Source organism: Dendropsophus ebraccatus, chromosome 6 (assembly GCF_027789765.1).
Source record: "Dendropsophus ebraccatus isolate aDenEbr1 chromosome 6, aDenEbr1.pat, whole genome shotgun sequence".
NCBI classification, from domain to species: domain Eukaryota; kingdom Metazoa; phylum Chordata; class Amphibia; order Anura; family Hylidae; genus Dendropsophus; species Dendropsophus ebraccatus.
The window spans coordinates 39641698-39669283 of record NC_091459.1 but is presented as its reverse complement, the minus strand read 5'-3'; the positions used below and the strand labels follow the sequence as shown (position 1 = coordinate 39669283).

The 27586-nt window shown below is 43.4% G+C and overlaps 1 protein-coding gene across 2 annotated transcripts in view; it reads left to right on the top strand.

Annotated features, from left to right (window-relative positions):
* The window catches only part of LAMA4 (laminin subunit alpha 4), a 110916-nt gene extending 93929 nt beyond the window's left edge, over positions 1 to 16987 (top strand). Inside the window, exons 27-40 of one of the 2 annotated variants that reach the window (XM_069974859.1) lie at positions 439 to 578; positions 674 to 809; positions 1833 to 1970; positions 2499 to 2632; positions 4227 to 4385; positions 6893 to 7043; positions 7217 to 7413; positions 8106 to 8295; positions 10621 to 10776; positions 12173 to 12332; positions 14005 to 14132; positions 15452 to 15545; positions 16597 to 16716; positions 16804 to 16987. In XM_069974859.1, the coding sequence (XP_069830960.1) occupies positions 439 to 578; positions 674 to 809; positions 1833 to 1970; positions 2499 to 2632; positions 4227 to 4385; positions 6893 to 7043; positions 7217 to 7413; positions 8106 to 8295; positions 10621 to 10776; positions 12173 to 12332; positions 14005 to 14132; positions 15452 to 15545; positions 16597 to 16716; positions 16804 to 16949 (2049 nt within the window). In that variant the 3' untranslated portion in view covers positions 16950 to 16987. Of the gene's footprint in view, positions 1 to 438; positions 579 to 673; positions 810 to 1832; positions 1971 to 2498; positions 2633 to 4226; positions 4386 to 6892; positions 7044 to 7216; positions 7414 to 8105; positions 8296 to 10620; positions 10777 to 12172; positions 12333 to 14001; positions 14133 to 15451; positions 15546 to 16596; positions 16717 to 16803 lie in introns of both variants that reach the window. The other variant, XM_069974858.1, reaches the window with a different exon arrangement.
* Positions 16988 to 27586: the final 10599 nt, after the last annotated feature.

Below are 27586 nucleotides of genomic sequence, written 5' to 3'. Positions count from 1 at the left end.
TACTCGTACAATTATCGTTCGAATTCGATCGTTATCGTGCGAATTCGCACGATAATCGTTCCGTGTAAACGCAGCATCAGTGGGCTAAATAACAGCAATGAGAGTAGAGAAGCGCAAACCCGCCTGCAGCTTTTCAGCGTTGCTCCTCACCTTGCCGCTCCACCCCGGAACCCAGGCTGGAGCGGCAGGGAGAGGAGCAACGCTGAAAGGCTGCGGGCTTGATGATTGGAGCGCTGATCAAACGAAGTGCTTCGCTTTGTTGAGATCAGCAATTTGCTCATCTCTAAATGGGAGCCCATTGTTACCACTCTGAAGGATTCAAGGCAACAAAACCACACAGTTTTTACCTTGTGAAATAACAGGTATGCTTTAAGAGGGATGAATACAGCATGAACACAGTCATTTACATGATTTATACTACAATTTAAATTTTTCCAGATTTCTGTAATTTATCACAATTCTAAGAAGATGATTTTGGTGGTGGACAGAAAACATGTAAAGAGCGTTGACAATGATAAAACCTCAATTCCCTTCACGGACATATTTATAGGTGGAGCTCCTTCAACGATTCTGCAAAGGTGTGTTCAGTACTTTCTCAATATTAGTGTGAACATAGCCACATAGCGACAAAACATATAGTAGACACTAGCTAATGTTCATGTCTGTTGCACAGTATGCGGACACACCTGGCTGCAGATATAGCTTTCCGAGGATGCATGAAAGGTTTCCAGTTCCAGAAGAAAGATTTTAATCTGTTAGAAGAACAAGACACCATCGGTATCAGCTATGGATGTCCTGAAGAGTCATTAGTAAGTTTTAAAATATTATACGTACGTTCACAGGTTCTAATCAAAAATACAAGTACACACTTACAAGAAAAGTTAATATATTCTTCTTACTATTATTTGTATTATATAAAATTATTTACTACCAATTTATAGATAATAAAAGTTATTTTATGTTAATTAATATTTAATATTTTAAGTTAGCTGAGTAATTTAATAGTGATGAGAAAGAGGAACTGATGGCACGCATAGGTATATATCCGTGCTGTCAGTTTACAGATCACAAGCAGCGCATACTTACTTCTGCATTGCTTTTGATCCGGCATCCTACTCTCAGGCTCTCCCATGCTTCAGCCTTTGCTGTATCTTCAGGCCGCTGCCTTCTTCAGAATGATTGACAGTCGGAGGAGGCAGTGGTCTAAAGATACAGCAGCGACTGGAGGATGGGACAGAGGGATGAGAGAGGGATGCTGGATCACAAGCAGCACAGAGGGTAAGTATGCACTGCTTGTGATCTGGAAACTGACAGCACGGTTGTATGCATATCTGTGCTGTCAATTTCTATAGCAGCTCGATTTGTTGTGCAGTGTAAAGGCAGAGCAAACAAATGCCGATCTCACTGATCAGCGTTCTTTGCGTCCTTGCACAGCTCCACGTTGGGCTATGTAAAAGGACATGTGCTATATTTGATGCAGTTGTTGCCCTGTTGTCTCCAGTGCGTTTGATGTTAGGATGCTGATCATTTGGTTGGCATTTAAATTTGCTGCAGATGAGAAGTGAGACGATGGATAATTAATAAGGAACAGTGGATAAGACAAACAGTAGAGCTGAAGAAGTTTTCTCACCACAAAAGCTGACCCGTTACTCAGATATGTGGTCATTTTCTATTGGAGGTCCAACTTCCAGGACCTAACTGAAGGAGCACTGCAGCTCAACCACCTGCTGGAAATAAATATATATATATATATATATATATATATATATATATATATATATATATTTATTACATGTTTTTTTTGTGTTGTTTTTTTTTTTGTTTATTCCTAGATGTCCCGCAGTGCTTATTTTAATGGACAAAGCTTTCTTGCATCCAGTCAGAAACTGGCTCCATTTGATTCTTTTGAAGGAGGTTTTAGCTTCAAAACACTACAGCCAAGTGGACTGTTGCTTTATCATGCTGAAGGGGTGAGTAGAAATCTACCATGAAGCTGGTTATCGTGTATCTTGGGGTCACTTTATGGTTACATTTCAGTTTCCATTTGATTCTGTTTTATTTTGCTGTATACTAAGTGCAAGTGACTACACTATTGTATACAAAAAATGATTTGTTGCAATGATGCTTTTTTTTTTTTTTTAATTGAAAGGGGGTTATCCAGCATAAAAAAACATGGCCCCTTTCTTCCAGAGAAAACATGATTCTTGTCTCCAGTTCAGGTGTGGTTTGCAATTAAGCTCCATTCACTTTAATGGAACTAAGTTGCATAACGTTCACCCAAACTGGAGACAAAAGTGGTGTTGTCTCTGGAAGAAAGTGTCCATGTTTTTCTAAAGCTGGATAACCCCTTTAAGTAAGTATCTAAAATTGCCAGCCCAGAGGTTCCCCCAAAATGGGGTTGAAAGACATATTTTACCCCGACTTGCAATCTCTAAGCCATATTGATCATGTATTGGCGGAGTGTGATTATATAACAATTTATTTTTTTTTACCTTTAGGCTGACATGTTTTCCGTTTCCATGGATAAAGGTGCTGTAGTCTTAACTGTAAATGATATTAAGTTACAGTCCAAAAAAATGCAATATAACGATGGGCACAACCACTTCATTGTTGCTACAGTATCACCAACAAGGTATAGTATTTGTTCATTAGTGGTTATTCAATGCTTTTATTTTTATTTTTTAAAAGAAAAGTTAGAAAAGTTTACTAAAAGTTATTCTTTTATTTTAATCTATTTCTATTTTCTGACTATAGTTTTTTATTTCTTTTCTTTTTTTTTTGTGGACATGATTATGGGGGCTGCCATCTTGCCTTGGCAGTTCTTAACAGCATTTAGTGGCATGCTTTACAAAAAGACTTGTGGACATAGATGTCAATAGACAAGACCTGTCCCCTTGAGATAAATGTGAAACATTACTGAGCGTGCTCTGTGATCTTTGAAGAGGTCATTCCACAGGAAGCTGCCATTGTCTCCACTATCTAATGGGGTCACACGATGCTGCAATGCAGTACAGATCACTTTACAGCAGCCTCCTTTTATCACCATAGACACAACAGGAAGTCTTAGCTTAGTTTTAGCCCCAGTGGTGAGAATAAAAAATGCAAGATTTAATATTTATTTTAGAATACAGATAGTAAAAAGTAATTTTCTGATAACACATTCCCTTTAAGTAACGTTTATTGAAAAACAAGTACTTTTACACCACCATTTTCAGAGCAGAGAAAATAATCACAAGAGCGGGAAAAGTAGAAACAGTCCTCCACACAGTTGGGAAACAGTAAATCGTCATTTATACACAAAGAAAACAGAACTGTATTGTGAGGTATAAGTTTACAATGTAAACTAACAAAGGAAAAGAAAACTAAGAACTAGACCTAAAGCAGTCTAGACTTAAAGCAAAGCATCAGGGAGATAATCGAGAGACCTAAGAGCGAAAAAATTCAATGCTAGTTGGTCTTACTCACCAAGTCCCCCCTGAGTATTTTGAGCCTTCTCCTGTCTTTCTAGCTGCTGCCATTCCTGAGTTACAAGTTCTTCTAAAAGCCGATCAATAACCAAGATAGGAAACTACATTTCCCATCATGCATTTGCCTGATTGGTCCATTTGCGTACTCACCCCCTTAGCTTTCTTTCCTGCCCACTGCTGTCATTACTATTGCACAGTAAACACACAACTGTTTTTACTGACTTAGCATCAGTGAGCAGCGTCATAGAGGGGCGGGGGTTTCCCTCCATTGGGGGGGCGGGCCGGCCTGCATCCAGTGCTTCACCCTCGCCATGGTTCCCTGGAATAGAATGGCACCCTACACGGGAACTGGGCCGCAGTTCAAAAAGAGGACCACGGCTTTCCCGCGCCAGCGCTGTTCTGTACATAGGTAATACTTAAAGCGAATGTACCTAGTGATACATCTGCTTTAAGTTGCTGTGCAAGGATTTGTTATCTAGGAGCCCTATACTTTCTTGAATTTGGCTGGGCAGCCCCGGGCAAAGTGTCATTTAGGTGACTTCCACACCCAACCATCCATGTAAAGTAGGATTTTTGGGGTGTGTTCAATTTAAAGGGATTTTTTTTTGGGGGGGGGGGCATAGTACAAGAGTAATCGCAGTGGGAAAAACTCAGATGCTACAGATGGTTTTTGATTTCTCACCATAAACAAAAATTCTGTAAATATAATTCAACAGGATTAGATGTCATTCCAATGACCACGTGTATTTCTTCCTGTAGGTATCACCTGCTGGTAGATGAAACAGACATCAATTCCCAGGACCGGGATAAAAAAGACATACACCTGCCAGTTGCCAGAAAGTTCTACTTTGGTGGCTCCCCTAATGGTGTGTCACAGGCTAACTTCTCAGGGTGCATTAGCAATGCTTACTTCTCCAGGTATGTTACTTACTGCTGAAAAATGGTTACCATTCGTACAACATGCTATGCTAAATGGAAAGAAACAGTGCTCCATGGTGTAGTAACCACCAAAATGTAAAATTTCATATGCAAAAGTATTGGTGTTTCTCACCTGATGGAGTTAGAGTGAGACAGAGAGCGGCACAACACTCCATATCATAGACGGGATAATGGCCCGGGCAATAGACCACAGCCACTCCTATGTAATCCACACAGAATTAAACACAAATCTCAAAATGTCTCCACTCCAAAGTCAAAGGTTCACCCATACGTATGACATCACTCGTAGGACTGTGTCATTACATATTCTACATTATATTTTCATAAAATTCATAATAAGTGGCATAAAAAGATCAAAGAATAACATGTTTAAACACAAGTATAAAATCTGCTACCTATAGCTGTGCCAGAATAACTTGGACTTCTAAAGCCAGAATGCAGAGTCAGCGTGCCTTCACACCTACCGTATCGCAGTAGAAAATCCGCAGCAGATCCGCAGCGGATTTAACTAAATGAATGAACACAGCACTAAATCCGCACTTACAAATCTGCTGCGGATCCGCAGCGGATTTGACAGTGCGTATTTAATGCTGTGTTCATTTAGTTAAATCTGCTGCCGATCTGCTGCGGATCCGCAGCGGATTTTCTACTGCGATACGGTAGGTGTGAAGGCACCCTCAACATATCCCATAGGTTTTATTTAAGGGAACTTGTCATCATGAAACTGCTACCTAAGCTAATGACGCAGTCTCATGTGTGGTGTCATACATATGGGTGAATGATAAATATGTCTGTCTTACCTTGAATCATCTGTAACACTTGAAAAGAAACTGCTATTGAAACGCGTTATGTTTTAGTAAAATAAATAATGTTTATCACACAAGGAATCTGCTACCTATCTGACCTGTGCACGATTGAACCTATGACTTTGGAGCAGAGGAATTTTCAGAACTTCTGCCATAGACAAAGATAGAACCCCTCCTCCAGCTTAACTCCTTAGTCGCTGCTAAATATTTTTTCAAGATTCAGTTGGCGCCCATAACTTCAGGGAGCTGAATCCATATGTTATTATGCAGCTCCTGTTGACTGTAATAGAAGTGTTGAACATCCATATGCAGTTCGCTCCCTCTTATGGTGGCATTACCTTCTACCTACCCAAGGTCACCATTGGTTTGGATGGGCTCTACTATCATTTTAATTATAAGTCATGATAAAATCACATTGTATTAGCGCCCCTTGCACTTAAACTTCAGAGTTTCCCAATTTGACTATTGCCAATGGTTGCATAGTACATTCTGAGCACAGAGAACCATTAAAGTCATGCTGCAAGTTAAAGTATTGCCAAAATGTTACTCTGTTCATCAGGGCCAGACTGGGACTGAAACTCACCTCTGGCATGTCAGAGCACACAGGCCCACTTGCTGTGAGGCGTTTGCCCGTGGGACAGGTGTCTTGGATTCCTGGGATAGCTCTGGAGTGCTGGACAGTCCAACACTGGCCTTCCAAAGGCGGATCTGGCTTTTCTCTGGGCCTTTCCCCAATGGTAGAGGGGTTAGAAGTCACCGGGACAGGAGAAGGATGGGACTGACCTACAGAGTGTACTGGAAAATCTGGCATTTTAGACAAGTCCAGCTCTGCTGTTCATAGATGGATCTATGATGTAGTGGAGCCATCTTCCAATGCACTTACTTGGCACTGCTGTATACTGGTGGTATTAAAGGGATCCAATCATCATAAAATCACCCCTACGGCTATAAATACATTCCTGTATCGCTCTGAGCACTTTTCCCAGGGATATAAGTAAACGCTAGTAATAAATTGTACATCCTACCTATGTAGACATGTAGGCAGTCCTCTGCTGCTAACTAGGCATGGCTGGTGTGAAACTTCTTCAACAATCACGCCTCCATAAGAGTGTCCCTGTGATGGCCCTCTGTGATGCTGCAGGCTCCTATACGCTGGTGCTCCCAGGGAGGCATGATTGCCAAAGAGGTTTCTGGCCAGCCGTGACTAGTGGGCAGCTGAGGACCACTCCCATGTCTACATAGGTAGGATTTACAAAGTACGTTTTAGGGCAATATAAGTAACGCTCATAGCGTTTACTTATATGCCTGGAAAGAGTGCTTGGGGCCATGTAGGAACGTATTTATAGCTGTAGGAGTGATTTTATGATGATCTTTTCCTTTTAGGCTTATGCCAAAGGGTACACTAAGGGGGGGGGGGGATTTATGAAGACCGGCGTACCTGTAATTAAATCCCAAATCCTTTTCTCCGGTCGAATTCACTAAGAGGCGCACGCCTGTACCTAGGCCTGCTGTACCAAACCTACATATGTAGATTTGGATCGTGATTTACACCTGCGAGCACGATAAATGTGAGGCCACAGATTTCCCTTTAACTGACTGGCTAATTTACTATGTGAATTGAAAATTCAACTCAGTAGTGTCATACATGTAGTCATATTATTTGTCTTTGCCACTTCATAGAACTGACAGAGATGTAGAAGTTGAAGACTTTCAGAAATATATGGAAAAGGTTCAGGTGTCTTTATATGGATGTCCTGTTGAGGCGCCTCCAATTGCTCTTACCCATAAACGCAAAAACTCTTCAAAAGCCAAAGGAAAACAAAAGCACAGAGTAAGTAATACAAATGAATATATACAAAGTGGAAATGAAGAAGAAGGTGACCAATAGAACTATTGTATATAATAGGTTTTGGGTGATTGTACAGATTATGATTATCGTGTAGCATAAATGGCTATCACTAGCCATTGTAGGAGGAATGTCTTACCTTTTTTCTTTATACACAGATTGGAAAACATAAAGCAGATCCCTCACCACACAGCATTATTGGTGCTAAGAACATAAAAACAGAAGAGCAACCAGGCATTCTATCTGAGTGTTCATCCCCCAGCAGACCAAGAGCAGTCCGAAATGCCTATCTGTATGGCGGCACTGCTAACAGTCATCATGAATTCAATCACATTCCGAAACAATTCAATCAAAAGTAAGTTGTTGACCTACACAATGAAGACCACATTTGTGTTTAGCTGTACTCTATACTTCACGCTATTGGCCCCAAAGATTCTGCTTTCTTCTGGTTTTTCCTTGTACCTCTCTGACCGCGCCTTCAGGGTATCATTCACCAGCTCTATTTCTCCTCTTCCCCTAAGGGCTTATTCCCACTTTCTGTGAAACACTGAACCAATGAATGGGGAAGCCCTGCAGTGGACTCCCTAATCCGCATTATGTACTGTATCTATATGATTCCAGGAGCGGGGAAAGTGTTTAAATCTTCGCGGCACTGTAATGACACTCCCATGCCGCTGCTTCATTACAGTGCCATGAAGATTTTCCACTCCTGGCATCAAATTGATACATGATGCCGGGTGGGAAAAGAGTCCACTACAGGGCTTCCCCATCTGTAGGTTCCCTGTTTTATGGACAGCGGGAATAAGCCCTTACCGTTTTCCTCAGAAATCAGTCCCGAACATTTTGACAGATGCGCTGCACACTAATTGTAAGCCTTTGCTATCAGGGCCTTCACTGGTTGGCACTATATAAATAAAATTATTATTATTATTATTATTATTATTATTATTATTATTTAACCTCAGTTGTTTATTCTGAGTTGATGATAAGGGAACATTGTTATATAAGGTGACAGTGATCAATGTACTCTTATTATATATCTGACAGATCTGACTTAACCTTCCGCTTCCGGACACATTCATCCCATGGAATGATTTTTTATGTATCAGACGAAGATGAAAACAACTTTTTAACAGTTTTCCTTGCTGATGGTCAACTACATTTTAAGTTCAATGTTGGCGAACAAAAGTTAACCATTGAGAGCCAAGAGACGTACAATGATGGTGTCTGGCACGCTGTAAGTCAGGATCCCTTGAAAAGACATTTGATTTTAATTAGTTTAGTAGTATTATAGTAGTATGAGAGTAGTAATAAACTGAGAGGTGAGAGACTAATGGTCCTTTTGCATGGAACGATTATCGTTCATTTTTGCTCAATAACGATCGCATTTGAGCGATAATCGTTCCTTGTAAACACTGCGAACGATCAAGTGACGAGCGAAAAATCGTTCATTTTGATCTTTCAACATGTTCTTAAATCATCGGTGATCGTTCGCAAAAATTTGCAGATCGCTCAGTGTAAACAGTCTTTCAACAATTTCCCCTATGTGTGAGATAGGCTTAAGAGATCGCAAAACGATTATTCCGTTTGATGTATCGTTCCGTCTAAACGCTGATCGTTATAAAAAAAACATTGTTCATTCAAAATCGTTAATCGTGCGATCGGGCAAATTATCGCTCCGTGTAAAAGGACCATTATGGTCCTTTTACACGGAGCGATTATCGTTCGTTTTTGCACGATAACGATCGCATTTGAGCGATAATCGTTCCTTGTAAACGCAGCGAACGATCAAGCGACGAGCGAGAAATCGTTCATTTTGATCTTTCAACATGTTCTTAAATCATCGTTCGCAAAAAATTCGCAGATCGTTCAGTGTAAACAGTCTTTCAACGATTTCCCCTATGTGTCAGATAGGCTTAAGCGATCGCAAAACGATCGCAAAACGATTATTCCGTACTATGTATCATTCCGTCTAAATGCTGATCGTTATAAAAAAAAAACATCGTTCATTCAAAATCGTTAATCGTGCGATCGGGCGAATTATCGCTCTGTGTAAAAGTACCATAAGGGCCCTTTTCCACCGGACGATTATCGTCCGCATAACCGTTAACGATTAACGATCTCAAACGACCGCTATTACAAAAGACCTGAAAACGTTCACTCATTTCCATGGAACGATAATCGTTACTTATGATCGTATTTGCGATCGTTTCTTCTTCGCTATTTATTCGCTATTGCGTTCGTATCTACTGCAAACGACCGAACGATGTCTTATTCAATGCGAACGATTTGCGAACGTTTTGCGAACGAGCAACGATAAAAATAGGTCCAGGTCTTATAAAGCGATCAACGATTTCAACCGAACGATTAGCGTTTAGATTCGAATGATTTAACGATAATTTGAACGATAATCGTCCGGTGGAATAGGGCCCTAAATTAGGTAACACTCTATTTGTTGTAAAAACAACAACTGGGGGGGGGGGATTTACTAAGACTGTCATTAGTAATCTCCCATCCACCATGCCGCTACATAAATCCAGGCACATGTGTGCTGGCAAAAAGATGTACATTTTGTGACTGGCACCTTGCACAAGCTTAATAAATCTGGCCCAACATACTATTACATACTATTAAACACCTGAATGGGGGACATTTATTAAGTCTGGCTTTTTTTCCTTCAGGATTAAAAATGCAAATATATTTATACGCATTGGGCACATCTGCACCATGAAATGGCATCTCTGCAATTTAATAAATGTCCCCCAATATATATAGCTGTATGGAGTACTGCAGTGGAAATATGGATTATGGGAGTCTGATCTTCATTAATAGGGTAATTAGGTTCTTGACAAGATTAGAGGTGGCTACTCACATTGGCTTAGATTCACTAAAACTGTCCATGTGCAAACTGAATGTCTAACCAAGGTCAGCCATAACCACTGTTGTGTGGGGCCATCCTGAAAAACCACCGACTGATAATGTTGTGGTGATAGGGGTCGGCTGTGATGGAAAATCATAGCCAATCCACTTGTTCAGAGAAAAATAAGCCACAGTGAGAGCACTCTTGCTGCAGTTTACTTCTACCCTTCCCATAGACAGCATAGGAACACTCAGCCGTGCAGAACGTTCCTGCGTATGGGGAGGATGGGTGGTGGGTGGGATATAAAACTGACAGCCAAACGACTGTTCGGTCATCAGTTATTAAAGGTGTTTGGGGGCCTTTAGACTAGACAATCTTTAAATGTGCCAGATGTATCAATGACCCCTCTGAAATTCAACCGGCTGAAGCCCTCTTTTCATCCTATGTTGTTAGATGTGAGACAGGCCGTTCTTATATTACATAAATCTTATATATGTTTGGGTACCATAGTGCTAGAATCCGTCATGTTTTCTGCGGTGCATTAGTTACCCTCTTTTCTTTCTACAGTTTCTGTCTCAATAGCAATAAGATTCTGGGGGTTCTATAAAACAACACTGTTAGTAATGTCTGATTTACTAATTGAATGATAATGTATGTTAAATGTCTCACTAGTAAACTCTCTTGTCCTACATTTATTCCTAGATAAGATGCATTCGTGATATGAACAAGGGTAAACTAATAATTGATGGTCTAAGAGTGATTGAAGACAGACTTCCTGGGCGCCATGCTGTCTGGAGTGTCATGGCCCCTCTTTATGTAGGAGGCGTAGCTCCTGACAAAGCTATGAAGAATGTCCAGGTACACGCAAATCTTCTTTGGTCTTTTTAAACCTTTATTTGGTCTTATATGATCATTTGCAGTAACTTAAATGTTAAAAGTTACTGATCACACCAGGTCTCACTCTTCAGACTTGCTGCTATCCAGAGATACAGCCAGAGGATAGTACTCGGCTTGTCTGACAATGTATGAAAAGTTACTGCAAATGACTGTAACGCTTTAAAATCCAGACCTTTTGATTGCTTCATGAGGATTGTTTCACTATGAGAGCCTGATCATCCCATTCCATATCATCCCATATCTTCCCATAGCCGCAGGGCACTGAGGATGAAGGCAAATTTCTTACCTTCATCCTTGGTGCTGTTTCCGTGCTATATGTAGTCCCCAGCGCACCAAAACGCATATTTAGCATGAGGATTGAACTGCTAATAGCACAGAAATGGCGCTGAGGATGAAGGTGAGAAACTTACCTTCATTTTCAGCACCTTGTGCACTATAGGAAGATATCAGCAGGTTAGATTTTTGAAGTAGAAAGACCTTGAGAACTAAACATGATGGATAATCAGGTAGATACTTTTTGATAGGGTGGGAGAATTTTCTGTTTTTCCTGTAACAGTCCATTCCATAGTATAATTCTTATACAAGCTCGGCACTCTGTCAGTGGGTGGTGCTTGTAGATGAGAACAAATCCCGCTGTATATAACATATAATTCTCGGCACTCACCAGTTAATCTTTCAAATCTTTATTGTATTATTCCATCATCGGTGAAACAAAAAACAGTACAGTACGCGTTTCGGCTTCTCACCTTAATCAACTGTCTGATAAAGGTGAGAAGCCATAACGCGTCCTGTAAAGTTTTTTACACCGATGATGGAATAATACAATAAAGACTTGAAAGATTAACTGGTGAGTGCCGAGAATTATATGTTACATTCCATAGTATAAACTGATGATAGATAATAATACAACAATAAATAAAATAAGAACCAAATGATAGATGGTTTCTAAACAACAGAATTAGTAGATTAGTAGGTAATAGTTCCAGGTGTCACATTTACCACCGCCACACCAGACCTGACCAATACCGCCTTGCTGTGAATGGATAACACCCCCATACCAGACCTAACCAATACCACCATACTCCCCCCTGCCCCCTCAAAAAGACACTGGATTAACTGGCAAGTCTGAACTGGAGGTGGGAGACAAAAAATATAAAAACAAAAAAAAAGTTGTTTCCTCCCCCTGCTCCCTGGTGCTGCCCCCCGACCCCCCCCCCCCCAAGGTGCTGCCCTAGGCACTGGTCCATGGGTGCCTAGTGGATAATACAGCCCTGGATAGACATGACGTCCCTCTAAAGCAATGTGTATTTTTATACTTGTAGAGTTGCATATAATTACATGTTTTACTCTCCTTCAGATCAATTCAGTGTACAGTTTCAATGGCTGCCTCGGAGACCTGCAGCTCAATGGGCGCACTGTAACCACTCCATCCCAGACATTTAGTGTAACACCTTGTTTTGAAGGCCCCATGGAATCCGGAACCTATATTTCTTCAGAAGGAGGATATGTCATTTTAGGTAATGACCTAATGAATAGAAACACTGTGTTATACAGCAGTTAGACCCTGTCTGGCCGGTCCTGACAACAGCAATTCTTTAACATGAATATGTGAGTCAATACCAGCACCTCAAAAGAAAAAAAAAATTCTACTATGTTATCCAGTTGATACAATGTTTTCTTGCACCCAATAAAAGAAACTAAATTTTAATATAGCAGAGGACACCATCTTACCCTTTCTATTTTGGGCCTTTAGGAATTTACAATTTTTTTAATAGAACATTCCAAGAGCCAAACTTTTTTTTATATTTCTACTCATTTAAAATGTTGTGAAAGAAGTTGTTTTAGGGAACAATTTGGCCTTTTTAGCCATATACTAAAACAATATGTTCTCTTTTTTCTGTGGGTTGATATTAATGCAGTGATACTAAATATGTATTTTGTGGGTGCTTTTTTTTTTACATTTTAGTATTTTTGTACAAAAAACTTAATTATTGTGTTGCTGCATTCCCTTAAGACCCTTAACATTTTTATTTTCTCATTAGCTTAGTCATATGGGTTCTTGTTTGCAGGATGAGTTGTAGTTCTTATTGATATTATTTTGGGATACAGATATAATTGATTAGTTTTTATTATTTATTGGGGAAAGGGGAAGTTGAAAAAAGCAAGGTAATGTAAGTTCCTAAATGGCGCAGGGCAGAGGGCAACCACTACTGCCACAGCACCAGCACCCATAGAGGGAGCGACCAACTGGTTCAGCAACACACCACTGCTGCCGGACCAAGCCCACTGGATCTGCGCAACACAACCCCGCAAACACAGCATCACAGCTACACTTCTATTCAGCAAAAGTAGGTTAGAGACACAGGGGGAGATTTATTAAACATAGTGTAAATTCTCACAGACTCTTTGGAAAATGAAAGGTGGAATCTGATTGGTTGCTAGGGGCAACTGGGCCAGTTTCACTTTACACCATGTTTGATAAATCTCCCCCCTAGAGTTTTAACACTCAAATTAGATTAGGGACCTACACAAATCTTGGCTAACAAGAGGCATGTTATATTACAGGATTTGTGGACTACTTACTGTGGGACTCATCGTCAGATTTAAAAAAGACAATGGGAGAGATTTATCAAACATGGTGTAAAGTGAATCTGCCTCAGTTGCCCCTAGCAACCAATCAGATTCCACCTCTCATTCCTCACAGACTCTTTGGAAAATAAAAAGTGGAATCTGATTGGATGTTGGGGGCAACTGAGCCAGTTTCACTTTACACCATGTTTGATAAATCTCCCCCAATGTCTTTAAACTGACTGACCTGTATTCGTAGATGCAGAAGAGACCTTAGTAAGGATGAGCAAACCGGGTTCGGGTTCGAGTCGATCCGAACCCGAACGTTCGGTATTTGATTAGCTGGGGCTGCGGAACTTGGATAAAGCTCTAAGGTTGTCTGGAAAGCATGGATACAGCCAGTGACTATATCCATGATTTCCACATAGCCTTAGGGCTTTATCCAACTTCAGCAGCCACCGCTAATCAAATGCCGAAAGTTCGGGTTCGGATCGACTCGAGCATGCTTGAGGTTCGCTCATCTCTAGACCTTAGTAATATTTCTAAGTGACACACAAAATCTAAATGATCACTCAATAGGTAACCAACTACACAGATTGTGTATTTTCTTTTTTGTAGCAGAATCTTTCAATTCCGGAGTAAAATTTGAATTTGTAGTAGAATTTCGTCCAAGAAGCCTCTCGGGTATTTTATTCCACATTCAAAATACATATGGAGAATATCTAAATCTGCACATGAAGGACGGACAGGTAAAGATATGTTTGCAATACTGAACTGTACTGAAGGTTGTCAAATTTAATGGGCACTGTCTCTTTTGACATGCTGTGGAGACATGTCAAAGGTTTTCATTGGTCAGACTCTGAATGTTAAGACCCTGACCAATTGCAGGGAGAAGTGCACACTAAGGCTCTGTTCACACGGAGTAAAACTAGCAGAATTCTCCAACGCGGAATCCCGCCAGCCTCCGTGTCATAATGGCAGTCTATGGGAGGCTTGCACGCCTCGTCTCTCCGCGTCTCCCCACGCTGAAGAATGGACATGTCCATTCTTCAGCGCAGAGAGAGGAGGCGCACGAGCCTCCCATAGACGGCCATTATGACACGCCAGTTTTACTCCGTGTGAACGGAGCCTATAGGGTCCTATTCCACGGGCCGAGCAGGGCCCGATCAACGATGTAAACGAGCGCCGATCTAGCAGATCGGCGCTCATTTACTGGGACTATTCCACAGCCCGATGATCTTTGAACGAGGGCTGCAGGGTCATCGTTACCGATGTCCTTGCAGCCCTTGCACCATACATTACCTGGCAGGGCTTCTCCTATGCTCCTTCTTCCTCCCCGGGACCTGGGGAGGAAGACGGAGTGGAGGAGAAGTCCTGCCAGGTAATGTATGGTTCTTCTCAAATCGCCGGTCGCCGGCCGCCGCGCACTGCTATTCCACCGTAGCGATGCGCGGTGGGGGACCGATGATTTTAGGTCTGGCACTAAATAAACGATCAGCCGATGACACGATCATCGGCTGATTGTTTTCTCTATTCCACCGAGCGACAATCGGCCGAATCGGGCCGATTATCGCTCCCTTGGAATAGGCCCCTAAGTGTGTTCTCTCCCAGCTCCAAGCCACACACAGTCTATGGGACCATTTCAGTTATGCACACAGAAAGCAAGGGAAGAATTGCTTAGTCAACAGGCTTTTTTCCCCGCTTGTCCTATGAACAAAACTTTTGTCTTTACAATATAAAAAGCAGCATGTCCAACAGAACCAAGGAACTCAGTCTAATGTAGCCACAGTAGTGTTTGGATGAATGCTGAAAATGACTGCAATCCCGAAAACAGGCGCACGGAACTTGAAGAGAAGAGGATCAGCATCCAGTTTATTCACTTAATCTTTCTCTCTGCCGGATTATGTGAATAAACTTGGATTTGATCACATTCTCATTGTTGTTGGACCCTCTTTTCTTCATTGTTTCTACATGTCAAACGCTTTTTCTAAGCAAGTGGTAAGCTGCTTGGTCTTGTACCAATATTACAGTCCAGTTAATATATTTTAACATTTATATTTTAATACAGGTTGTAGTGAAAGTGAACTTTGGGACTAAAGAGTTCTCTACCCATGTTGTTCCAAAGCAGAGTCTATGTGACGGACAATGGCACAGGATAGCAGGTTTGTGAAACTCTCTTACTTTTACATTATAACTTTACTGTAACATAAACTTAGTAAAATTTAGGCATACACGTGTCAATATCTTTATATATTCTACACATATTGATCTACACTTATTGATCTACAATACCTGTGGCCACTCTGTGGTTTTGATGTAGTATCGTCAGCCAACGATATTGAAATGCCAAACAACTGGACTTGAGCATATATATATATATATATATATATATATATATATATATATACACAGTGGTGCCTTGGATTATGAGCATAATTCGTTCCGGGACCACGCTTTTAATCCAAATCCACTCTTAAACCAAAGCAAATTTTCCCATAAGAAATCATAGAAATGCAGACAATTGGTTCCACACCCCAAAAATAATGATTTATTATTCTGAATAACATGTAAAACAGATGAAACAAACATTCAGAAACAGCAGAATATGTGATAATATAAATTACTGTACAGTAAGAGAGGGTGGGAAACACAAGGGCGGACAGAGACTGCAGGGAGCATGAAGGAATGAGCAGGGCAGATGTGGGCACATACATGCAGCACTCTCTGTCCGGGGAGAGAGGGATTACAGCTATGAAGAGATTACCCCCACAGTCCTGTCCCCTGATGTAAGCCCCAGCCTGAAGTGGATCTGCTATTATTTGAAAGGTGAGGGAGACTTCCTGGGTCAAAGTACAGGGCTGTAGACCACACCATGCAGACCATGCTCCTCCCCCACTCCCCCAGTACAGGGAGCTCTTAAACCAAAGGAATGCTCTTAAACCAAGTCACAATTTTGAAATACTGTAAGTCCTTAAACCAAGGCACCACTGTATATATAATTATTTATTTATTTTTTATTTATCTCAAGAAAGGTTCAGTATGTTATTATGTTATCGAGCCATTGTGTTTGTCTATTCAATCTGGCAAAATATATAAACAGTGTTTGTGTGTGTGTGTGTGTGTGTGTACATATATATATATATATATATATATATATATATACACACACTTTTTTATTACAATAAATACTAATCTCCATATGTATTCTTAAAGTTATAAGGGATGCAAATGTGGTGCAGCTGGATGTGGATTCGGAGATAAACCATGTTGTTGGACCTCAAAATGGAACACAAGTCAACTTCACAGAGCCTATGTTTGTTGGAGGCGTACCAGGTATGCAAGTTAATATAATATTCAAGTCTCACTTTATACTTGCCATAAAAATTTCCTGATATTTTTCTGTTTTCTTCCCATTTTTAGATCCTTTGCTTGCACCAACTTTGACCACAAGAAATTCTTTCACAGGGTGCATTCGCAACTTTGTGATAGACAAGACAGCAGTGAGCTTCAGCAAAGCATCCTTTGTCAACGGGGCAGTCAGCATCAATACTTGTCCTTCATTCTAAGTCACTACGTACAATAAAAGTTTGTGTGTTTACTTAAAGAGATTGTCCAACATTTTTTTCTTATTGGAAAAGGGAATAATTTGTAATCTGTTCCTTTCCATTAGTGGTTTTCTCTAACCTTTTCTCGTCTCTGTGTCCTTGGGCATCCTCCTCTGCTGCTTTCTGGATTTGTGTTTGTTTACATAAAGAAGAGTGTCAGCAGTGACATCACAGCTCTGTAGCTCCACCCCTCCTCTTTGCATCTAGCTCCACCCACTCTATCCATAGGTAGGAAATGTCTGTCTTCCTACAAGTGTCTTTTGCATGGTGGCTCAGTGTCTGCCAAGACCAGGAATGAGATAAGAAGAGAAGGAGATGAACAAAAACAAGCAAGTCAAGTTGTGGTTACAAAGGAGGAGGGAGAGAAAGAGGAAAAATCAATAAAAAATTGTAAAAAATAGTAAAAAAAATGGCTGTGCTGCAGATCCATCTTAAATGCTAAACCTAGTAGCAGACAGATGTTCAGCTTTATGACTCTGCAATGTGATGAATCCCCAACTCCCAAGCATAATAAGCGAAACCAAAGAACGCAAAATAAAGACACAACACATTGTAATCAGGTGTCAAAGGGTCCCAATTTTATTTAAAATTATATGACACCTAAAAATGGCAGACCCCTGACTCACGAAGAGTCACCCTCCAGCACTCAGGCGAGGAAAAAAACCCTGTGGGGGAAACCTCGAGGGAGCCATGGCTGTTGAGCTGCCCCTCCACTGGGCTTAGAGGATAAAACCATACTATAAGTATAATAAACTGGATGTAAGAGAAAAAGGTCTGGCTGCAATATCTGTCACCTTATTGATGGCTAGGCGGATGTATCACTTCTTCCTCACAGATCCAGATCTACTTCTCAAGAAGGTGGAGACTTGATGAAGGGGTAGTCTAAAACAGACCACACCCTTTCCCCTGCTAGAACCTCCAAATGATTTCAAGGGTAGGGGGGAGTAAAGTAGTCAAGCTCAAGGTCCTCACTGATCAGGGTGCAGTGCATTGCTTTATGGAACCTTCTTTATGACATAAGCGCTTGTCATCAAAGTGCACGGTTGCTATGGTTACTGCAGGTAAACACATCTGACGCATTAACCCATTAATGACTGGCGATTCTCTTTTCATGCAGAGGTCACTAAACACACTTGTAAACAAGCAAACAGCTTATTGTTAGGCCACACTGAGGGTCCATTTACACAGAAAGATTATTTAACAGATAATCTGCCAAAGATTTGAAGCCAAAGCCAGGAATAGACTATAAACAGAGATCAGGTCATAAAGGAAAGCCTGAAATTTTTCCTCTTTTCAAATCCATTTTTGGCTTTGGCTTCAAATCTTTGGCAGATAATCTGTCAGATAATCTTTCTGTGTAAATTGACCCTAAGAACACTAAAACACTAAACTTTCCTTTCTCAAATTACTCTGCTAAAATAAAAGCTAAATTGTGATTGGTTGCCATGTACAACTTAGGGTGTGTTTATACAGAAAGATTTATCTGACAGATTTTGGAAGCCAAAGCCAGGAATGGATTTAAAAAGAGGATGGATCCCAGTCTTTCCTTTATGACCTGATCCGTTTACAGTCTGCTCCTGGTTTTGGCTTCAAAGATCTGTCAGATAAATCTGTCTGTGTAAATGCACCATCAGACAGTCTAACCTGCCCATAGCAACCAATCACAGCTCCGCTTTATTTTTAAAAGAGCTTGAAAGGTGATATGTGATTGGTTGCTATGGGCAAATCAGACCATGTTTTGTCTCTGGCAGAATGATAAAGCTGCTCTATTGCTGTAAAGCTTATGATGATGACTGAAAACGCATGACATCAAGCTTACCCATAATGCTTTGCAGTCAGCCCTTCCTCCATACCTCCCAACTTTTTGGAGGGACACTTGTGGTTCACAGACATTTCTATACACTACAATTCCCAGCATTACCTGTCAGTTTAGAATCCACTGGTATACGGTTATATGCAGGAGATTTGTTAACATGAAGGAGACTGCTGACAATCTGATGTAATTGTATGTGGAAAGGGCTGCCAATGAGTAATACTAATAAAGCTGGTGAAATAAAAAGACACGGAGGGGATCCACACCTGGAAATCCTACAGAGTAGACACAAGCAGTATGGGTGGCATGTAACACTACATTTGCCAGGCTTTCATAGGAAATCGGGGATCACCCCATTATTTGATCACTGGAAAAACCGCATTGACTGTACGAAAGGGGCTGTCTAGTTGTTAAAAAGTAAAATAGTATTAAAGGGGTACTCCAGCAAGAAAAAATGTTTTACAAATCAACTGGTGCAGAAATTTTTAATTTACTTCTATTAATAAAAATCTCCAGTCTACCAGTACTTATCAGCTGCTGCATGATTAGACTTGGCAGCTTTCGGCTGGGTTCACACAGTGCGTTTATGATGCAATTTGGTTGGTGATCTTCCAAGTCTCTCAATAAGTTCACCAATCAAACTGCATGTTAAAAATGCAACATATATATCCGCATTGTGTGAACACAGCCTTCTCCCAGAAACAGCTCCACTCCTGTCTATAGGTTTGTATTTGCTATTGCAGCAGGCTCCACCTGCAAAAAGAGTAAAAATCTGGTGTGAAGGGGCCTTAATATGGCACATTTGTAGACTGTCTAGTCTAGGTTTTCTAATTTTTCCCCATTTACTTTTTTTTTTTTATTTAAAAGGGTACTCGGGCGAAAAGTAGCTTTTTTCTCAAATCAACTGATGTTAGAAAGTTATATATATTTGTAAATTACTTCTATTTTAAAAAGTCAAGTCTTCAAGTACTCATCAGCTGCTGTATGTCATGCAGGAAGTGGAGTATTTTTTACAGTCTAACACAGTGCTCTCTGCTGCCACCTCTGTCCATGACATGAACTGTCCAGAGCAGGAGCAAATCACTACAGAAAACCTCTACTACTCTGGACAGTTCTTGTCACAGACAGAGGTGGCAGCAGAGGGCACTGTTTCAGCCTGCAAAGAATACACCACTTCCTGCAGGACATACAGCAGCTGATGTGTACTGGAAGACTGGAAGTTTTTTTTAAAAGAGTAACCCTTTAATTCTACAAAATCCACAAAAGTCGCAGCAGAAAATTCACTACAAATCTGAACCAAGATTAAGATTGTTGAACATTTTCCTGCTTTTTGGTGTTTTTTCCTGGCACTTTTTCTGCTGTTTTCTCTTTTTCTGTACATTACTATTGGCGTTTTATCCCCTGTGTTTGTTTTTATTCAGTCATGTGATTCATTATCATGTGATTTCAGGTTTCTATTGAAGAACTGAGAAAAAAAACACAAATTTCCCCCCTATAGAAGTCTTTGGTAAAACATCAAACGCATAGCCTGCCACATAAATGAACAAAAAGCAGAAAAATATCCTATGGGTATTGTGTTTAACTTTTCCCTATTGACTCTCAGCTACCATTGCATTGAACCCCCCACCCCCCACCAACACCAAAAAAAAAGCCATATGCCAGATTGCAATAGTGCAACATCTCCCAAAGTTATTCACAGGATAACAAGCCCTATACAGTGGTCAGTGGGACCCCACCAATCAGCTTGATATCCCCTATACTATGGTTTTTAGCGAGAGCACCAGCCCCACCACTGTGGAAGTTTTTTTCAAAGAAGTCCCATGAAACTAACAAAACAAAGAAAGTATACTTACCCGGGCCCCGTAGTGTAATGCTGCGTTTACACGTAACGATAATTGGCCCGATCGTACGATTAACGATGTCGGAGTAACGTTTTTTTTCATAACGAGCAGCGTTTAGATGGTACGATATATCGTACGGAAAATTCGTTGTGTGATCGTTTTGCGAACGCTTAACCCTATCTCACACATTGGTTAAATCGGCGAACGACTGTTCACACGGAACGATTTGAGAATTTTTTGCAATGTTGAAAGATCAAAATGCGCGATGTATCGTTCGTCGTATGATCGTTTGCTGCGTTTACACGTACGATTATCGTTCGAATTCGATCGTTATCGCGCAAATTTGTACGATAATCGTTTCGTGTAAACGCACCATTAGTCTCCGGCCTCCTGCAGCTCCTCCAGCTGCAACGTTGCATACTCGGCTGATTGATCGCCCACTCAGCCAATCACTGGCTTGGGATGAACACCGCTGCAGTCACTGACTGGCTGAGCAGGCGATCCATCAGCCGCTCCATAACATTGCAGCTAAAGGAGCTGGGGCCGTGACATACACGGAACCCGACTGAAAATTATTTTCAGCGCATGTGGAGGAGAGAGCGGCGCAGAGTGACAGGGACTGGTGAGTATAGTTTCTTTATTATCTTCCCACTCCCCCATGCCTGCCTGTCATTTGTTAATTTCACAAGACTTCTCAATTAGGGTCTGTTCACACATACAGGAGATTTGATTTGCTTTGAATCTGCGACTTCAAATCTGCTGCAGATCCTGTGCGTGTGAACGCACCCTTAGGCCATGTTCACACATTGTAAAACACCGGGCGTTCTGTGACCCGGCCAAAGCATTACGTATCAATCCAGGCAGGATTCCATTCATGCACATACAACGTACGTTTTATATAAATCACGACCGGCAGTGATTTATACAAAAGATACGTTGTGTGAACAAGGTTTTAAAGGGAATCTGTCAGCTGTAATTCGTGTTCCAAACTGCTGACACTGTTAGAAGAGGTTAAGTCAAGAAGACACATGGTACCTTACATATATTGGTCTGTGCTTCCATAGCATAGAAAAGGTTTTTTATTCTCTAGTACAAAGAGTCAAAGAGGCTTCTCCAAGCTCCTGAATAGATGCAAGCTGAAATAGCTTCTTTCTCCTCCCTCCCTGCCTAATTGACACCTGGAAGCCCCCGGCAGGTATATTTAGGTATTGGAGGGGGAGTTACAAATTAGTGCACATAACATGTACATATATATTACATACAAATATTATACACACACACATCATACAAAGATATAAAGAAATACATGTTACCTATATACACACACATAGTACACCCACATGCACAATACGCACATTTACACATCTCCATACACACAGACTCACATAATATACATACATGCACACATGGATTTACCTCTGATACAGGAAAGCACCAGGTACAGCACACATGCTGTCAGATCTGCAGCTCCAGGTGCTGTTCCAGGGCCACACTGTGCAGGCTGCAGCCCCTCTCCCTCCTCTCCTCCCCATCTGTGTCCCTTCTATCAGCAGCAGCACATAGAGCAGATGGAGGCAGCCTGACAGGAGGAGGTGGCCGAGGGTCCCAGGGGAGAGGACAGGGACTGCACTGCACCCTACATGCTGCTGCCTGTCACCCCAGTCACCCCCTGCCTCTATATAATATGATGAAACCCCAGGTTACTAGATAGAGGCAGTGAGTGATAGGGTAAAAGGCATGTGCAGCAGTGCTGGCCCATTATATGTCTTCCTGGAGCTGCTAGACAGGGAGGCCCACCTCCTGCTTAGGGGCCCAACAAGGCGTAGGGCCCACCGGGGGATTCCCCTGATCCCCTGTGGGCCAGTCCAAGAATGCCACAGAATGCACACAGCTCTGCTACACACATATTAGGCCACATTACAATTTGCTGACATGTTTCATATTTACATGGGTAACCAGTCAAAATGGAAAGGTGGTGAAGTATACATGTATATGCTTGGAAAATGACCTAAGTATAGTTACTGACTGTTGGGGCCATCAAACTCTTGGATCCATGCTTGTAAGAACACTGGAGTCCAATTGTCACAGGATGGTGTATAGGTGAAAAGTGTCGGCAAATTGTAATGTGAACGCAGCTTTATACATACTGCTTTGCTACATGTATATTACCTATACAGCTCATAACATACATGCACAGAAACACACAGCTTTTCAGTACTTTTAGATCTACAAGCGTTACAGTATACACAGTACACACAGCTCTGCTACATGTACATAACATATGCACAGTATACACACAGCTCTGCTACATGTACATTACATATGCACGGTATACACACAGCTCTGCTACATGTACATTACATATGCACAGTATACACACAGCTCTGCTACATGTACATTACATATAATGCACTGCACACACACAGCTCTACTACATGTACATTACATATGCACTGCACACACACAGCTCTGCTACATGTACATTACATATGCACGGTATACACACAGCTCTGCTACATGTACATTACATATGCACGGTATACACACAGCTCTGCTACATGTACATTACATATACACGGTATACACACAGCTCTGCTACATGTACATTACTTATGCACGGTATACACACAGCTCTGCTACATGTACATTACATATAATGCACTGCACACACACAGCTCTACTACATGTACATTACATATGCACTGCACACACACAGCTCTGCTACATGTACATTACATATGCACGGTAATCAGGGGCGGATTAACTTTACCATAGGCCCCGGGCTGTTCACCAAGCCTGGGCCCCCCCACCCCACTGTAACTAAGGCAGCATTAGCCTGGCGTTCATAGTACAGGACAGATAATGTCATGATGTCCTGATTTGTGCAAAATTGCCATAAAAAACCTGTGATTTTTGCAAATCATGGCGGAAGTGTAGCCAGGAGACAGTACACCATTGAAAGTATAAGTCTTTTTGGGTGGTCATGGGCCCCCCAGGAGCTCAGGGCCCCGGGCTGCCGCCCGAAACGCCCCTGTTATAATCCACTACTGCACGGTATACACACAGCTATGCTACATGTACATTACATATGCACGGTACCTACACAGCTCTGCTACATGTACATTACATATGCACGGTATACACACAGCTCTGCTACATGTACATTACATATGCATAGTACCTACACAGCTCTGCGACATTTACATTACATATGTACAGTACACACACAGCTCTGCTACATGTACATGCAGTGGCGCCGCAATGATGAGGCGACCTGAGTCGTCTGCCTCAGGCGGCGCCACCAGCTGTTATCATGGGGGCGGCATAGGGCGGCATTCAGTGGCAGATTATAATATGGGCAGTTGCCCACATTATAATCCGCCACTGATTGTACCATGTACCGGAGACCCCCGCACCCGGGCAGTATCTGTAATTAGATGCTGGGAGCGGGGGAGAATGTATTCATAAGTGCCGCGCTGTAATGAATCAGCCGCGCGGTGCTGTTACTACAGCGCGGCGCTTATGAATACAGTCTCCCCCGCTCCCAGCATCTAATTACAGATGCTGTCCGGGCGCAGGGGTCTCCGGTACCGGCATTCCAACAGATCACGGAACGTGGGAATGCAGCCTTAGTCCCCCGGCTGATGTGCGGCTGCCGGGGGTGTCCCATCTTGTCCCCGGCAGCGCACGCATCAGAGAGCTCCCTGTGCGCCGGAAGTCACAGCCACAGGCGCACAGGGAGCTCTCTGATGTGCGCGCTGCCGGGGACAGGACGGGATACCCCCAGCAGCCGCACATCAGCCGGGACCAGACCAGAGAGGCTCGACGGGGGAACGGATGACAGGTGAGTTGTGTGCTGTTTTTTGTTTTTGTTTTATCTGCTGTGCAGGGGGGGGGGGGACCATATATAAGGGAGAGGGGGACCATCTATAAGGGGGGGGGGAAGAGGGGGACCATCTATAAGGGAGAGGGGAGAGGGGGACCATCTATAAAGGGGGGGGGGAGAGGGGGGCCATCTATAAGGGGGGGGGGAGAGGGAAGAGGGGGACCATCTATAAGGGAGGGGAAAGAGGGGGACCATCTATAAGGGAGGGGGAGAGGGGGACCATCTATAAGGGAGGGGGAGAGGGGGACCATCTATAAGGGGGGGGGGACCATCTATAAGGGGGGGGAGAGGGGGACCATCTATAAGGGAGGGGGAGAGGGGGACCATCTATAAGGGAGAGGGGACCATATATAAGGGGGGGGGAGAGGGGGGCCATCTATAAGGGGGGGAAGAGGGGGTCCATCTATAAGGGGGGAAGAGGGGGACCATCTCCTAAAAGATCAGCACCCTCCTCTCCTGACATCCTCTGTGCTGCTGGGACTTCTCCTATAGGATTAGCACCCTCCTCTCCTGACATCCTCTGTGCTGCTGGGACCTCTCCTATAGGATTAGCACCCTCCTCTCCTGACCTCCTCTGTGCTGCTGGGACCTCTCCTATAGGATTAGCACCCTCCTCTCCTGACCTCCTCTGTGCTGCTGGGACCTCTCCTATAGGATTAGCACCCTCCTCTCCTGACATCCTCTTTGCAGCAAGGGACCAAACATTATGTTTGTTGGGGACAGCAGTGGGTGGGTGGGGGGGGGCAGTAGTGGATTATAATGTGGGCGGATTGACGGGGGGGGGGGGGGGCGTCATCCTATAGTTCGCCTCGGGCAGCAGAGAGGCTAGAATCACCCCTGTGTACATGACATATGCACAGTACCAGGGCCGGCCTTAGGGGTGTCCGACCTGTGCAACCACATAGGGCGCATCACCCCATCAATCAAAGGGGGCGCCGCCGGGTAAACTCTTTTAATGTCGGACAGGCCCACTGGAGGTTTAGAAGAGCCTCCGGTGGGCTCCGATAGCTGCAGGGGCATCCCTGGAATCCAGGACACCCTTCCCGGTTTTCCGGGTGAGTACGGTGTGTGTGTGTGCGGCAGCAGCATCTGTACTGGAGGAGAGAAGAAGAGAGGAGAGGAGCGCCGGCTGCCGGGAGACGCGCTGCTGCGGTGGAGCTTGCACTAGGTGAGTTTATTTGTTTGCTTCTGATGTTCTGTGGGGGCACTTCTATGGGCGAGCACAGGAGGGGATTACTATGGGGGAGCACGGGGGGGAATTACTATGGGGGAGCATAGGGGGGATTACTATGGGGGAGCACGGGGGGGATTACTATGGGGAGCACGGGGGGGAGTTACTATGGGGGAGCATAGGGGGGATTACTATGGGGGAGCATGGGGGGGATTACTAGGGGAGAGCATAGGGGGGATTACTATGGGGGAGCATAGGGGGGATTACTATGGGGGAGCATGGGGGGGATTACTAGGGGAGAGCATAGGGGGGATTACTATGGGGGAGCAAAGGGGGGATTACTATGGGGGAGCACAGGAGGGGAATACTATGGGGGAGCACAGGAGGGGAATACTATGGGGGAGCACAGGAGGGGATTACTATGGGGAGCACAGGGGGGAATTACTATGGGGAGCACAGGGGGATTACTATGGGGGAGCATGGGGGGGGATTACTATGGGGAGCACGGGGGGATTACTATGGGGGAGCACAGGGGGGATTACTATGGGGGAGCATAGGGGGGATTACTATGGGGGAGCATAGGGGGATTACTATGGGGGAGCATAGGGGGGATTACTATGGGAAGCATAGTGGGGATTACTATGGGGGAGCATAGGGGTGGATTACTATGGGGGAGCATAGGGGGGATTACTATGGGGGAGCACGGGGGGATTACTATGGGGGAGCACAGGAGGGGATTACTATTGGGGAGCACAGGAGGGGATTACTATGGGGGAGCACAGGGGGGGATTACTATGGGGGAGCACAGGGGGGGATTACTATGGGGGAGCACAGGGGGGGGTTACTATGGGGGAGCACAGGAGGGGATTACTATTGGGGAGCACAGGAGGGGAATACTATGGGGGAGCATAGGAGGGGATTACTATGGGGGAGCACAGGAGGGGATTACTATGGGGGAGCACAGGGGGATTACTATAGGGGAGCACAGGGGGTATTACTATGGGGGAGCACAGGAGGGGATTACTATGGGAGAGCACAGGAGGGGATTACTATGGGGGGCACAGGAGGGGAATACTATGGGGGAGCACAGGGGGATTACTATGGGGGAGTATGGGAGGGGATTACTATAGGGGAGCACAGGGGGGATTACTATGGGGGAGTATGGGAGGGGATTACTATAGGGGAGCACAGGGGGGATTACTATGGGGGAGCACAGGAGGGGATTACTTTGGGGAAGCACAGGGGGTATTACTATGGGGGAGCACAGGGGGGATTACTATGGGGGAGCACAGGGGGGATTACTATGGGGGAGCACAGGGGGGATTACTATGGGGGAGCACAGGGGGGATTACTATGGGGGAGCACGGCGGGGGATTACTATGGGGATGGCACAGAAGAGGGCCCCCTTCTATATAAGGGCTTTACAGAGGGGTCAGACTACTATATAGGGGCACAGGGGATCTAACTATTATATGTGCTGGAGAAAGGAGCCTAAAATGTTTCTGTGGCAGATTCTGGAGAGAGGATTCATGGCCAGGAGAGGACTGCAAGATGGCCCAGGCAGAATGGAGAAAAGAAGAAAAAGTGAACGACTTTGATCAGAGAAGACGCCTTCTATGCGACATCTACTCTAAGGCCAGCCCTGCACAGTACACAAACAGCCCTGCTACACCTGCATTATGCACAGCACACACACAGCTCTGCTACATGTACATTACATATGCACAGTACACACACACACACAGCTCTGCTACATGTACATTAGATATGCACAGTACACACACACACACACACAGCTCTGCTACATGTACATTACATATGCACAGTACACACACAGCTCTGCTACACCTTCATTATGCACAGTACACAAATAGCTCTGCTACACCC